Below are 15,384 nucleotides of genomic sequence, written 5' to 3'. Positions count from 1 at the left end.
TGTTAGCTCCTGTTTGTGAATAAGTAGTATAAATGTGAATTTAACGTTAATTTAGGTAAAATATGCCAAAATTCCGAATATGATATTTCTGGATCGTAACAAATACATGGCACTAAACTAATGTGCCAGCAAAATAATATTTTTAATACTACAGTACATACTGGCTTTATATTCATAGCACTACATACTACTACATACTGATTTGAAATTCACTCTGTGGTTTGAAGCAATTTTCAGATTTTGGCCTATTTAGTTAGAAGGGGTTGGGGTCTGATGCCAAAAGTATAAGATTTTTTTGTATCCTACATTGAACTATTTTCTTGCCCCTTCCGAAAATAGGATATTGAGGCACAGTAATGCTTCGAGGTCTAGTTTCTTGTATTGGATTCTACTGACCGCTTTTGCACTACTAAGTCTTGGGTTCGTATACTTCAGTTTTGGGATTTTATCGGGTAAGGATATCTATAAGAAATCAACACATTACATTCAACTACTTTCAGTTAAAGGAACATGTTTTTGTTGTTTTTAAAAGAAAGAAGACTCTCCAAGGGTAAAGCCCAACCTTCACTATTTATTTAGATAACAAGCAAATGTTCACTGCACTGGAAGTCACTATAACAACACGTCTACCAGTCAGTGTCTGTCTGTCTGTCTGTCTGTCTGTCTGTCTGTCTGTCTGTCTGTCTGTCTGTCTGTATGTCTGTCTGTCTGTCTGTCTGTCTATGTATGTATGTATGTATGTATGTATGTATGTATGTATGTCATATCTCAAAAACTTCTGCATCAATTCTACACATCCTTGTGTTCTTTGTAAGAACTCAATGGTTAATCGTAAAACATCATATACTAAATGAGTCACTTGCTTAGTTAATAACGTTTGGCAATAAGGGTATACATTAAGAATATGCTCTTGAAAGACCGAGACCATTATGGAAAACAGTGGATAACATAACTACCTGAACACGACACTCATACTTGAAAAAAATAAAATAAAATCTACCTTCCCCCATGTAAAATTGAGCGTAATTTTGAACCACACATAGGCCCAAGTAAGTTTATTTTCAACATATATTGTTTTTATTACATTTTTTATGGGAGTATTGTTGACACTAGAAAGAACAGCCCGACATGTAAAAATGCTCAGCTGTGACAAAGTGTTGCCAGACAGATGACATTGTATGGCTTTGACAATAAACGGCAAAGAAAAAGTATAGACAATAAATGCATGTTACACCTTACATCTACCGGGCTATCCTAGATAGATAGATAGATAGATAGATAGATAGATAGGTAGGTAGGTAGGTAGGTAGGTAGGTAGGTAGGTAGTTAGTTAGTTAGTTAGTTAGTTAGTTAGTTAGTTTTTTTTTCACTGTACTTTTTAGATGTAGATACACAAAACCCAAGGCAATGGTACCGCTAACATAAATTTAACACACTAAAGTAAAAGTCGATAAGTACAGAGGGTCAACCAAAGGCAGATGGCACATAATTATATTACATGTAACAGTTCAGACCTGGAGTAAAAAAACACTGAAAAGTTAAACACTTCGGATTTACGACAGTGTATATGGACATTTTCATATATGGATGGGGGACAAGCTATAATAAGCAGTTTGAGATTATCTTTGGTCGTAGATTTTAAGAATGTCTGATGAGATTTTGACCATGGTAACATGCGATACATACATACATACATACATACATACATACATACACACACACACACACACACACACACACACACACACACACACACACACACACACACACACAGACACACAAGTGTGTGTGTCCATGTACTATATTTCTTCGATACGAACTGCCACTGGGTTGACACAACCATCTTCCGTCTCAACATTGCCCTCACTTCCTGAACCCGTTTTCACTTTACATCTTTGTAAAGGTGATTCTAATAAGAGCACTGTGAGGCCAGTAACCGCCGAACAAGAACCATAGAAATAGAAGGAATTGTTGTAATCATTGGTGCTGTCATATATCCAACCTGTAGGGGAAATGATCAATGAGTGGGGTTAAAATATGTTGATTGTCAAAGGGTTTTTACATATTTCACTGCCTTAAAATCACAGCTTATAAAGCCCTCCCTCAACATGATTAACCTGGCTGTCATCGACGACTGAATACCCAATTGGACGCCTTGTTATACTTGTCATTTGTAAGACTACCAATGCTAATACCGTGACACTCCTGCATTGCCTAAACAGCGCCTTCTTACTTTTTGAGGATGCGTCAATGTCTTGATAAAGCTATAACGTCTGAACCCTTCTCAACTGCTCCGTTAATTGCAGTGGCAGAGTTAGACTTGCAGCTAAACCTTCCTGTTCGTGCCTTCTTCTGATACGATAAGCAATTGCAACCGATTAAGACCTCGACCTTCGGTCTCTTGTCGTATCGTATTGGAAGAAAGCCCAAAGATTTAGCAGCTAGACTATCTCAGAGTCAGCCATGTGTGGAAATCGAGCATAAAAGGAAAACTGTGATTGGTTAATTTGTTTCTGGACAATGACAGTTTTTAACCTTTTGGAAGCGTGAAGACACTGCAGCATTATAAATTATGCTTCGATTCAAAATATGAACAACAGTGGCATCGAAACTACTTGATTTATGAACTATTGTTCATCAACAGTACTTTCGGGGGGGGGGGGGCTGTGGTTTGTTCAAAGGCGAAGTATGACAAGTAGATGCGTCATGTTATTATTATAGCACTGCAGTGGTAATCACCATGTTCCTATTTATAATATTCACAGATGTTGGTCACGATTTTGATCAATTACAGTAAACATTCAATTCGATACCCAACAAGACTTTTAATTCAGATAATTTTGTATTAAGTTTTTTTGGCAACAAACTTTACACAATGGAAATAGCAACTACCAAAACATACAGTGCAGAAAAAGAAGTTGTGACCTGTTATTTATTTGATCATAAGACATTATTTCATTTGCGGTTAATAAATGTAATGCATTATTACGTACCAGATATTGGTGGGCCGATCAATGCTCCAACACTGGCTACAGGAGTAGCTAAAGCCATGCCTGCTGTCAAATTACTGGAACCAACAACATCTTTGACTGCGTTTGAAAATGAGGTGAAGAATGTGCCCGAGAATAGTCCAATCAAGGCGGCGTAGGTACAGTACGTGACGTACGAGTCAGCTAAAGGGCTCAGTAGATGTGTTATTCCTGTGAAGGCAAATGCCATGCCACAAAGTCTTAAACTTGTTAGTGACGGACCAAACAAATGTAAAACAACAGGTGGAACTAACCTCCCCATCAGCCCCAAAGCGCCCATAACGGATAAAATTAAGGCAATTTCACCTGCAGAAGCAAGACTCTGTGATTTTGCACGAGCAATCATGTGTGCTGGCGCCCCAATAAAAGCCACTCCAATCCCAAGCAGATAGGCAACTGTTATTAGTGTAAAAGTTGGGTATCGGCTGAAAAGACCACAATCACAGACTTCAATAACCTTTCGCAAAGCAGACGTTTCATCATCAGAGTTATTTTGTGTCTCAGTACTAGTTGCATCAGGCAAGTTTTCGTCGACACTTTGGTGTACTGTCATCTCAAAGCTTCTTTTATCCGTTTGGATATCGAGTGGTCTGAAGAATGCTCCGCATACACACAAGTTGGCGTTAACGGCAGCAAATACGATAAAGCTTCCTCTCCATCCATACATATCAATCAGTAGTTGCCATAGTGGACCGAATATGAAACTTCCTGTACCAGAACCAGACACGGCCAAGGCATTAGCTGTGGCATATCGCTTCTTCATGTAGACAGCAATTATTCCAAGTTGTGGCGACAAAATAAGACCATAACCACATCCTATATATTGAAACAATATAAATCTATAATGAACCAATGAAATAATTTGTATGCGACAACTGCGGGACAGGAGTTAAAGACAACAAATATTTGTATATTGAGTGGAGGAATAATTTTACATTTTTTAATTAAATCTATTTCAACCGATCGTGAATAACGTAAATAAGTATGATTACATAAACTCAACACTCACCTACCAATCCTCCAAAACTGAAGTAGATAAACTCAAGACTTGGTGCAAATGCAGTCAGTAGAAATCCAATAGAAGACACTAGACCTCCAAGTATTACTGTGCCTCTATATCCTATTTTCTTCACTGATATATTTGCAATAGGACCTGGACGTTAATATAAATGAGAGCTTATATAATCTTGTATTAAGTATGTATATGTTTAAGGTCAATTAAATCTATTTTAAATCATTATTACAGGAGATTTCGTCTCAGATTGCAAATGCTATTAATTGAATTCTCAATTCAATTCATTTCAAAATAATAAGGCCTCAGGCCCAAAGAGCAAACTATGTTACAAACGTTTCAGTTCATAGACGGAGATTACACCATATTTTTCATTGCAAAATAAATACATCGGGCTAATCTTTTCAACTAGATTATATTTACAAAATTCAAAAGTGAAATGAACTTATGATAGGAAGGGTTTCAACTAAACCACCTCAGCAACATTTCATTTCAAAGGTCTCGCTGTGATCTTACATCATAAATTATTACCAAAGACCTTAATGTGATATGTGATATTTGTGTCTGCGGTATGTACAGTGACCACAAAGGCATACTTTACGGTAAAAAATATATCATTTATTTATTTTTTGCAAGCAATGGGTTTCCTTTGTCATGTAATATCATGTGATTAATATATTACACAATGATGATATTCTATTTTTCTGTGTATAATTTTACATTCATGGTATTGTAGATAAAATTCAGTTTGCAGAGGATCAGAATGTCTTATGTGGAGTTGTACGTAAAGAACAGGTCAATCACGCGAGCAAATATTCAATATGTTTCTGGCAATAAAGTATCATGCGGATCTGTCACATCAATGCAAGTCAGAAAAGATAGATTCCTTCATTTTAGAAAAAGTGCGGAGGACTATCGCAATTTGTAACATCATGTTCATCCAACCTCAGTGATTAGTTTAGATCGTATCACGTGGTGTGGACTTGTGTCTCACTGTCACCCCAATTTGCATTCAGAGAACACTATTTGTTTTCTAATTTTCCTAGGGCACTGTTAATGTAGCACAGGAGTCCTACTAGTGATTTGCTTTGAATATTGAAAGAATATATTAAGTGCCTGAGAATGTAATGTGTAATAACACACATACTGTCTAATCTTATTTGGACACTAGACTCCACATTTTGCCTTTGTGGTGTGTAGCCATTATCTGCTTAACAGACCTCAGAGTAATTGGCATCTACTAGTGAATTCATAGCCAGACAATAAATGTTTACCAGTACTTTTATCCATAGGAATGTTTCTTAAACGACAAAGTAGAGATTGCGGTGTGCTCTGATGATTAATTGTGGTATAACAGGGCATGGTTCAATCATATACAATGACTAGTATCACCTACTTAATGTTCTTTGTGTGAAGGCTAGGGAGTTGCCAACGATGAAATACCACTAGCGTTTTTGGTTGAAGAGTATTGACAAGCATATTTTTGTAATATTCGTAGATTATGTCCCATTTTACATTGTCTTAGTTTGTTAAGGATCTTTTCTAAGTGTCACGAACCACACATATGCCAAATTGTTTAATTTAAAGGTTGGTAAACGTATTGATATAAGAAGTTATTCAATGTAACGGTCCGTGTAACTTCCTTCATTGAACAGTGAGTAATATTGACACTTAAGGTAAATAATATATACATTACCAAAGCCCAGTTCTAAGCAGAGTAATATGGCGACAATCCATGATGTGTGAGCTGACCCTGTATTGAAGTAGGTTTGCAGTTTTACGATTACTGGTCCAATTGCCTGATATGTGCCGAAGGTGAACATACAACACACATGGCATCCTAAGACCACCAACCAGCAGTAAATGCTACCATATTGTGCCTTTGTTTTACGCTCATTGCTCTTCATGGCCCCGGGAGATGTGTCAAAAAGTCTAATTCCACTGTTTTGGACAAACAGCGAAGCCAACACACTGAACCTGCATGCAGTGACCCATAACAATCCTGGTGGCGTATTACAGAATATAACAATGCGTATACACAAGACATGCAAATCACACAATGCTTTGTGCTCGTACAACTGAAAAGGTCAGTAACTTAAGAATAACATATCACAAGTCTCAGAACCCCTGCCTATGTACTAGAATGTTAACCTAACGTCCTATACATAAACCCATCATGTGCTGTGAAGTTATGTTATTGGATGAGTACCGCATTGACCCAAGTGAGTAGACAGTGATTTCAGGAAATGTTTCGTTCGAGTGCGCGATTTATAGGACAAGTGGAATGCAGTACCGTAGCCTGCGGAGGGGGGGGGGGGGGCAGGAGGGGGGGGGCAGGTTTCCCCTAGAGATTTTGGGGAAAAAACACGAAAAAAAGCGACTTTTTGAATACATAGCGATGTTATTAAAATCGTTATTTACGTGATAATTCCTTGCATGCGCGATTTAAATTGATGGTTCACTAAAATAAAAAGTGACTGTACACTGACTCCTCGCTAATATGTCTCTTTATCTCTACGCTCACTTAACTTTGAATAAAACTGTGTCCAGTTAAAAATTGTAACTTTAAAAATTCTTTGTGCGGGAAAGTATAAAAGAAGTTCACATGCACTGAAATTTCCGCGAGTAACAGTAGTCTTGAAAGTCTCCTTCATTTGAAGATAGCAAGTCGCAATAATGTCAGAGAGTGAAACTCAAAAAAAAAGACGGAAAAAGTCGTTCAACGTGAGGTCGCCTGTTGCATGCAGTGACTCCGAAGATGCACTCGACCTCATTTACAATGTTGTTTGATATAATTATCTCATTGCAATGACACTAGCGTTATTACGCAATTCATTTTGAAGGGACAACTTGCTATGGAAAGAATGGTCCTGAATTGTAAACAGAGTTGTACCTTCGACATCAAAATCCAAACTTCAATTATTTCCATTATAATGATAATGACAAGGAGAATTCACTGAGTTCACCTTGGGTTCCAACATAAAGGAAGACCTATCCATTTTTTTATTGAAAAGTTTGGGTTTTTTACTTTGAATGCGATATCTTTTCGGCAACTACTTTGAAAGATGTGACATTAGGTCATAAAAAATGAAAAAGCTGTTCAATTAACCTACCCATATATTTCTTTTGGCAATATATCCTCATGTGGGCTTCGCATTTGTTTCAAAATTAAGGATATTTCTTTATATTTTCTGAATAGTACATGTAACAATATACATTTGAGTCTATTCCAAATTATATAATATTTTATACAGTGGTTTACTTGGCTCTGCTGATGCATACAAGCATGAATTGAGATTAAATTAAGCTGTTGCATTTCCAATGTGCACTAAAAAGAATTGAGCAAAGGTTTACGACCATGGGAGTGGGCTGAACAGCCTGTGTCATAGGGCCATCAAAGTCTGAAATGTTTTGCTCTTTATTCGGGATTTTTTGGAACCAAATTAAACTTCAGGAGAAGTCATTTACCAAGTGCACATCCGCAAAATATCTTTCAGCTTTGTCACAACAAAATACACTTCCAGATAATATGTAATGTATAGCATAATTGTTTGAATTCTGGTATTTTAAGACTTTAAATTATGTCTATGGTTTGATATTTTATGTCTCTCCAATCAGTAGCAATCAAGGTATAATTGTCTTTCTCCTAAAACAAGATCGATGGTGTCTGGCTAAGTACCTCGCTGTATAGGCTAGAGCTAATTAGAGACATCTCCGTATGCGTGTGAAATCCACATCCTGTGGAAAATAATCTCATTCAGAGTATTATTGTTGTTGGCCATCACTGTTATTTTAATGTATCATATTGTACCACATAATTTTATATCTCCACTTTAGTGTAGGTGCTAAGGTGACAGAAGGGGTGGCTAAAATGATGCTTGAGTTTCATTTGGTGGGGCTTAACATTTTTTTGAGAAGACAGGGTGAGAGGAGCTACAACATTTATGTAACCGTGAATTGTGTACATTTCCTACCTGTAGCTATGCACACAAATTGCAAGAGATAGTATCAAGATGACTGAAATATTTTGCTATCATTATATATGGTTTGCATTATCCATGTCAAGCATTGTGAGAAAAAAAATGAAATTCTACCTACCTACCCAAATGAGATGGGTTAGGTTACCCTTTGACCAGCTTTTTTATTTTTTCTAGCCTTACATATGATATTGCGTATGCTAAAATAGATATTATGTCAATTGTATGCAAAGTTATGTAAATTAGCCACTTTTCTAACTTTTAAATGAATGATTGCACCAAGACAAAGTTCTGCCCCCCCCCCCCTGGCAATTTGGTCAGGCTACCGCCCTGCAATGTGTTATCATCAAAGTATGAACCAAATTATAAATTATTTGAAGCGTGCCCTCCTTAGGTAATATCCAATTACTGAAAGTCGTTACTTATGCAAATATCATAAGAAACATACAAGCTATATTCGAATGCAATGTTGAAACGTTATATAATTTGGTGAATACATTGATGATAACAAAGCACACGTGTGCTATATTGCATTTTGATGTAGGATTTTATCTAAATGACTCATTTGCATAATTACAACATAGCTTGATAATGTAATATTCCATTTTACTGAGACATTTGCATAATTACTGCCTTTTGACATTCAGACAATAACTCAAGAATGTACTCTTAATTATTACACATACGATTGATAACAAAGCAAACGTATCCTATAAAGTTTATTTTGATTTTGCTATCCACTGAAATAAGTAATTAAAATAATTAATTGGGCAATATCTTCAGAAAGGAAGTTTCAAATTTCATCTGATTTGGTACTTTCTTGATCATGCTAACAAAGGCCACGTACGTGTCCTTATTTTGTAGCTTTTGAATTCAATGAGTCATTTGCATAGTAGCTAACTTTCGTAATCTGTATATTTTTATCATATGCGTGGAATGTTTACCAAAATTTAACCCGTTCTTGAAATTACCATCACATAGGTGTGTACTAAGTTATATTTTCTGTGCCTGTGTCTGTGTCTGTCTGTTTCTTGACTTGTCTGTGTGTCTATCTGTGTATATACATGTATGTATGTATGTATGTATGTATGTATGTATGTATGTATGTATGTATGTATGTATGCATGCATGCATGTATGTATGTATGTATGTATGTATGTATGTATGTATGTATGTATGTATGTATGTATGTATGTCTGTCTGTGTCTGTGTCCGTAAGTCTGTTGACACGATATCCCAAAAAAGTACTGTGGTGTTAATATTAGCAAAATAGTAAATCAACAACGGTGGTAATATTTCATACTATCCTAAAGGTAAGTGTGATAAGATCATAATTTATCTTACCTGAACATAGGCTCTGCTGTGTTCCTAAGTTCAGCTTTTGATCCTCCACTGCCAGAGATCTTTCGGTTCCATATTAATGAATTGTTTTACATATAATGGTTCACACATGCCAAGCTCTATTGTTATTCATATTTCATAATTATGATTTATCACTGTTTATATTCATAATTTAGCACTTTGAATACATGGAACAGGGAACTTGCAAACCCGCCATGTTGAATGTTGCATCATGGGAAAAGTGATAGTAAATACTAATCAATTAGTATTGTAAACAATGTTGATACATTGTTTGTAACCACAAATTATCAATTCATAGTCACCCTGACAATAGTGGGAGGTTAATTTTATCAGTAGCTCCAGATTAGGTATTATGTTAACCACAGATAATCCCATACTCCTTTGCGTCTGAGCATGCTCAGTCTGGATTGCATGTTCCCTAATTTAATCGTTTTTACTGTGTCACAATGAATTATTCAGAATATGATAATAGAGAAGGTGAGGCAGTTGAGAAGAATTATTCTATTTTAGTGTGTCGACACTAAAATAGTGAATATCTCCCGTCATGATTGGCACACATCACAGTTTACACCGAACGTGGTGGACGTGTTTTCGAGTGCGTGCTGAGTTTTTGCAAATTTACGGAGTTTTCTTCGTTGTAACACCCAAAACTTTGCTATAGAACTTGACATAATCATATAGTCATCAAAGTATGGCGTCAAATGGTGGTGTTTCTCGAAGGCAACAAGAAAAACGACTCAGGCAATCCTCCGGTGAAAATGTATTGGAAAGTGCAACAGGTGGGACGTCGGATTTTGATGCAAATGACATCTACACCTTACTATGCAACCTGAAGTCCGGGCAAGATTCGCTGAGGAAAGTTCTGGAAAGTAAGATTGATAAGCTTAAGAATGATTTGGCAGCGACCCTGGAAACGAAAATTAAAGCTATGAAAGACGACATTGCTCTGGAATTTGGTAGAATGGAAAACAAATTCATTCAGATAGAAGATCGTTTGCAACGTCTGGAAACTAACGGTATGGAATCTCATGCTAATTCGCACCGTAATGTGAGTGGTGATGCCGTCTTTGAGTCCGAAGTTTCTATTATCGCAATCAATCTAGCTGAAGAAAATGGTGAAGATTTAACACTGAAAGTTAATGCACTGCTTGCTATACTTGGTGAGCAAATTGTTAATTCAGTTAAGATAGTCAAATGTCAGAGATTGAGAAGTCGTCGCCAAGGAAAGCCAGGTGTGGTCAAAATAGCATTTGAAAATGTTCAACAGAAAATAGGTGTACTAAAGGCTAAAAGTAAACTTCGTAACAGCGAGGAGTTCTCAAGGGTATTCCTGAAAACGTGTAAGACACATGTCGAACGCCTGATAGACATTAACTTTCGTACTATTTTGAATCATTTGCCTGGTGGTTCGGAGTATCGTATCGCTGGTAATGGTCGCATAATACGCAATGACCAAGGTCAAGAGCTAGGTCCAAGTGAGGGGAATGCAACGTCCGGACAAAATGAACCAGTTAGTAACGAATAGGAATTACCTCGTCCGTCGGGTATCGATTGTATAAAGATCGCACACCTTAATGTCGGGGGCTGGACTGAAAGAAACCACGCGTTGAGAAGTGAGATTATACGTAAGACTAATGCTGACATTATAAGTATAAATGAAACTCATCTTTCCGGAAATGACACTATCACTATTGACGGTTTCACCTGGTTTGGGTTTAATCGTACACGAAGACATTTCGCAACACATAGAAATTTCGGGGGAGTGGGTTTGATGTTTAAGAACTCTATCCTTGATAACTATACGATCTCGGTTTTCGATAGGAACTATGATGGTATTTTGGGCGTCAAACTAAATAGTAAATGTTCAGATTTTTCTTTCCTTATTTTGTCATGTTATTTGCCGCCAGAAAATTCCCCTTGGGGAAGAAATGCACCAGATTTTTATAGTCATATCATGAGCACTTTATATATGGCTAGTGATGTAGATGCTGTGTTCATTTGCGGTGATTTCAACGCAAGAATTGGAAATTTGAATGATGTAATTGATGGTGTTGATTCAATTCCTCAGAGGCAAGTGTTAGATACAAACATAAATCAACATGGTCGTGCTTTAACTGAATTTTTGACAGATTCTAAGCTCTGTGTACTTAATGGTAGGTTCGATGCACACGATGATAATTTTACGTCTGTTTCTCCAAGGGGTAGAGCAGTAGTCGACTATATGATTGTGCCTCATGAATATTTTATGCAATGTGATTCTTTGAGAGTTACCACTATGTCGGATTTTCTGAATGATTATAATTTAATGCACATGCTATCTGAGCGTTGTAAAATTCCTGACCATTCCTTACTTGAAATAGTTTTCAACGCTCGGTCTTTTCATAGTATGAATATGAATATCAATTGCAATGGTAGTCCTTCGGTTTCACATGAACGGTCAAGAAAATATAAGCTTGATAACATTCCTGGGTCATTTTTGAATTCGCCTATCGCACGTGGGGCAATTCGTAATATCATTGATGTCATTCAAACCTGTAATGAGACGCAACTAAATGTAAATAATGTATATCAACAGCTGTGTAAATGTATTATAGATGAAATGAATATGCATTTCCCCATCCATCGTCAAGCAAGTCGGAGGTGTAGTAAATTACGTCATCAAAAACCGTATTGGAATAATGAGCTACAGGAATTGTGGAACGTAATGCATATTAGGCAGAGGCTTTATCTTAGATGTAGGTCTGTCAGAGTTGCTGAAAAACGAAGGCTTCTTAGTGATTTTAAGACGGCGCAGAGAAGTTTTGATAGGAGGTTAAGGTTTCATGAAAGGAGGCATAGAAAAGGGCTTGTTGACAAGATTGAGTCAGTCTGCACCGATGATCCACGTAGATTCTGGAATCATATTCAAAAGCTCGGTCCAAAACGTAATAGTTGTATCCCAATGGAGGTTTACGATGATCATGGTCAGTTATTAACAGATAAAGATATAGTTCTTGATGCCTGGAAAAGGGACTTCTCATCCTTATACAATAATCCGGATGGGGATTACGACGAAGATTTCTTAAATCAGATTATACATCATAAGGGTGTTTTAGAAAACAACATGATTGACCCATTGTACGAGAGCAATGTCGCAATAAATCAAAATATTTCCTTGGAAGAGGTTGAAAAGGTTGTTAACAAGGTCAAGCGAGGAAAATCTGTCGGTATTGATCGCATTCCAGGTGAAGTCCTAAAAAACAATGTATCTATTTCAGTGTTGCATAATCTGTTTCAATTGTGCTTTGACGGTGGTTTGATACCAGATGTTTGGCGTTTTGCTACAATCGTACCGATTCCTAAGGATCGTTCAGCTGATCCACGTATTCCGTTAAACTATCGCGGTATTAGTTTACAAAGTGTCATATGCAAGCTTTATTGTTCAATTTTGAATGCTCGTTTAATTACTCATCTAGAAAATAATGACTTCCTGGTTGATGAGCAAAATGGTTTCAGGAAAGGTCGCTCATGTGAAGATCATATTTTTGTTCTAACTTCTGTTATTCGTAATAGACTTGTAAATAACTTGCCCACTTTTGCAGCCTTCTTAGACTTGCGGAAAGCGTTTGATTGTGTGAATCGTGAGGCGTTGTTATATAGGTTATTAATTAGTGGAGTTAACGGTAAATTTTATAACGCTATAAAGGCCATGTACACTGATACTAGTGCTGCCGTCAATCTGAATGGGCACCTGTCTAGTAGTTTCCCTACGAATAGTGGCGTCAGACAAGGAGACAATCTTTCACCTACTCTATTTTCACTGTTTATAAATGATTTAGCTGTTATTATTAAAGAATCGCCTCCAGGTATTAGAATTGGAGATATAAAGTTGAATATATTATTATATGCAGATGATATTGTACTTCTGTCCGATAACGAGGATGGTCTTCAGGAAATGTTAAATATTTTCTTTGCTTGGTGTAAAAAATGGCGATTAAAAGCAAATATAGTGAAGTCAAAAGTAATTCATTTTAGAAAGAAAGGCACTGTTTGTACTGGTTTTAACTTTATGATCGGTACTGAAACAATAGAGATTGTTACTAAGTACAAATATTTGGGTATTGTTTTGCATGAATTTCTTGACTTTTCTATTACTGCTAATGCGCTTGCTGAGTCGGCTGGTAGAGCTTTAGGTGCAGTCTGTTCCAAATTCAGGTCACTGAATAATATGGGTTTTAATACATTCACTAAATTGTTCAATGCATCTGTGGTACCAATTCTTGAATATTGCTCGGGTATCTGGGGTTTTCAAAACTTCTCGTCGTGTGATTTAATTCAGAATCGGGCAATAAGGTTTTATTTAGGTGTTCACAAATTCGCACCTACTCTCGCTATTAATGGAGACACTGGTTGGGATTCGTGTATTGCGAGTAGGTGGGGTAATATGGCCCGGTATTGGAACAGACTTTGTAACCTTGACAGTGATAGGTTAACTAGTAAGATTTTCTTTTGGGACCATGCGCTGTGTGTCGGCAATTGGTCTTCTGAAATGTATGACATCTTTGAAAGTCTAGATATTGATGAGTTGATTCCATGTGATACTGGGATTGTCAGGTTACGTAAACAGTCGAATTGTACTGAAAACTGGTATATGCATGTTCGTAACAAACCGAAATTACGCACGTACAGTATCTTTAAAAGAACATATCGCCGTGAAAATTATTTAGATTTAGATTTGTCGAGAGCTGAACGTTCTCTTTTTGTTCAGTTACGAATAGGAATACTTCCACTCAGGATTGAAACAGGTCGTTTTAGGGGCGAGGTGTTACATGCTCGCCTCTGTGTGTTATGTAATGCAGATTCAATTGAGGATGAATCTCACTTTTTATTTCACTGTTCATTCTATCAGGATTTAAGAACACATTTTTACAATATCATACTTGAGTCTAATCCAAATTTTGTAAACTTTAATGAGACTGAGAAATGGAACTTTATAATGATCAATATGCCTAGAGCAACTTGTAAATTTATTCACAAAGCTTACACCAGAAGGTGTAATCATCTTTATATAACAATGTAGTATGTTACTTTTCTTTACTTGTTATGACTGTCCTCTTTGCATCCCTTATTTTTAAGTGCTTTATACGAGCAATTCAGTTTTGTAGTGACTAATAAGCCCGGTGGGCTGGGTGATGTGTTTGCTTTCTGATATTGTTATTGCCAATTTGTAAAATGTATATCACATGTCACTATAATAAACAACCTTTACTTACTTACATGATCAAGTAAGTGAAAATGATCGAGGGAAGGTTAACGACCTCTGAAGTTCACCTTGTGCATTAGTTATTCTTGTTTTTTCTCTTCATTTCAAGTTAATAAAGTTTTAAATATTATCAAAACTATCGTTTTCTCTGTCTGTTTGTCCTATTCCTACCGTTATCATTGTCTTATTAGAGTTTACCAACTTTGAATTAATTATAGTGCAGAGCTAATCCTAAAACAAACTGGTCGTCTATTTGTCAAATTACCCAAATTAACATATTTCCACAACCAGTGTAAACATCTACGATCTGACTAATGGTAATTCACGAACCAGATTTATTGGTTGATGTCAGATTGACGTGCTTGTAACTTCTACAGATGCTGGTGGAGGTACGATGTCTAACTCTAACTTGAATGTTGATGGCGCTGTATTACTGAAAAACAAGCATGTAATTACGTAAGTACGTCGAAAGTGGATTGTTGTGTACAACGTATCTGGCCAGCTAGCCGAGTTTAATACCAGGTTGCTGATTCCCGTAAACATTTAACGCAAAATCATACATAAAGACCACCATACAAATACAAACAGATCATACACTGTACTTATTAATCAGAATACTTCAATACACGTAAACAAAATATAGGAAACGTTTTACGGTCCGTGACCAATGCCTCTGCCTCGAGTGGGGGGGGGGGGGTGAACCAATGAATCATTGAAGGATTGTGTCCTATATTGTCTGATACACTATGTAATCAATCGTAA

The 15,384-nt window shown here is 36.6% G+C and overlaps 1 protein-coding gene across 1 annotated transcript; it reads right to left on the bottom strand.

The window, feature by feature from the left end:
• Positions 1-1,759: 1,759 nt before the first annotated feature.
• Positions 1,760-5,998, bottom strand: LOC144446018 (monocarboxylate transporter 12-like). Its single transcript, XM_078135684.1, has 4 exons — positions 5,738-5,998; positions 4,039-4,182; positions 2,994-3,845; positions 1,760-2,002 (listed from the first exon to the last, which is right to left on the bottom strand). The coding sequence occupies exons 1-4, from the start codon at positions 5,946-5,948 to the stop codon at positions 1,800-1,802; spliced, it is 1,410 nt and encodes a 469-aa protein (XP_077991810.1). The 5' UTR covers positions 5,949-5,998; the 3' UTR covers positions 1,760-1,799.
• Between the last annotated feature and the right edge of the window lie 9,386 nt (positions 5,999-15,384).

Source organism: Glandiceps talaboti, chromosome 14 (genome assembly GCF_964340395.1).
Source record: "Glandiceps talaboti chromosome 14, keGlaTala1.1, whole genome shotgun sequence".
In the NCBI taxonomy this organism is placed as follows: Eukaryota; Metazoa; Hemichordata; class Enteropneusta; family Spengelidae; genus Glandiceps; species Glandiceps talaboti.
This window is presented reverse-complemented; position numbering and strand designations above follow the sequence as displayed.

Excerpts from the sequence above, each read along its gene's own strand:
- LOC144446018 (XM_078135684.1), bottom strand. The coding sequence starts at position 5,948 with ATGAAGAGCAATGAGCGTAAAACAAAGGCACAATATGGTAGCATTTAC. Across the intron at positions 4,183-5,737 it reads CTGCTTAGAACTGGGCTTTG|GTCCTATTGCAAATATATCA; the intron begins GTAATGTATATA and ends ATTAACGTCCAG. Across the intron at positions 3,846-4,038 it reads CAGTTTTGGAGGATTGGTAG|GATGTGGTTATGGTCTTATT; the intron begins GTGAGTGTTGAG and ends TTCAATATATAG.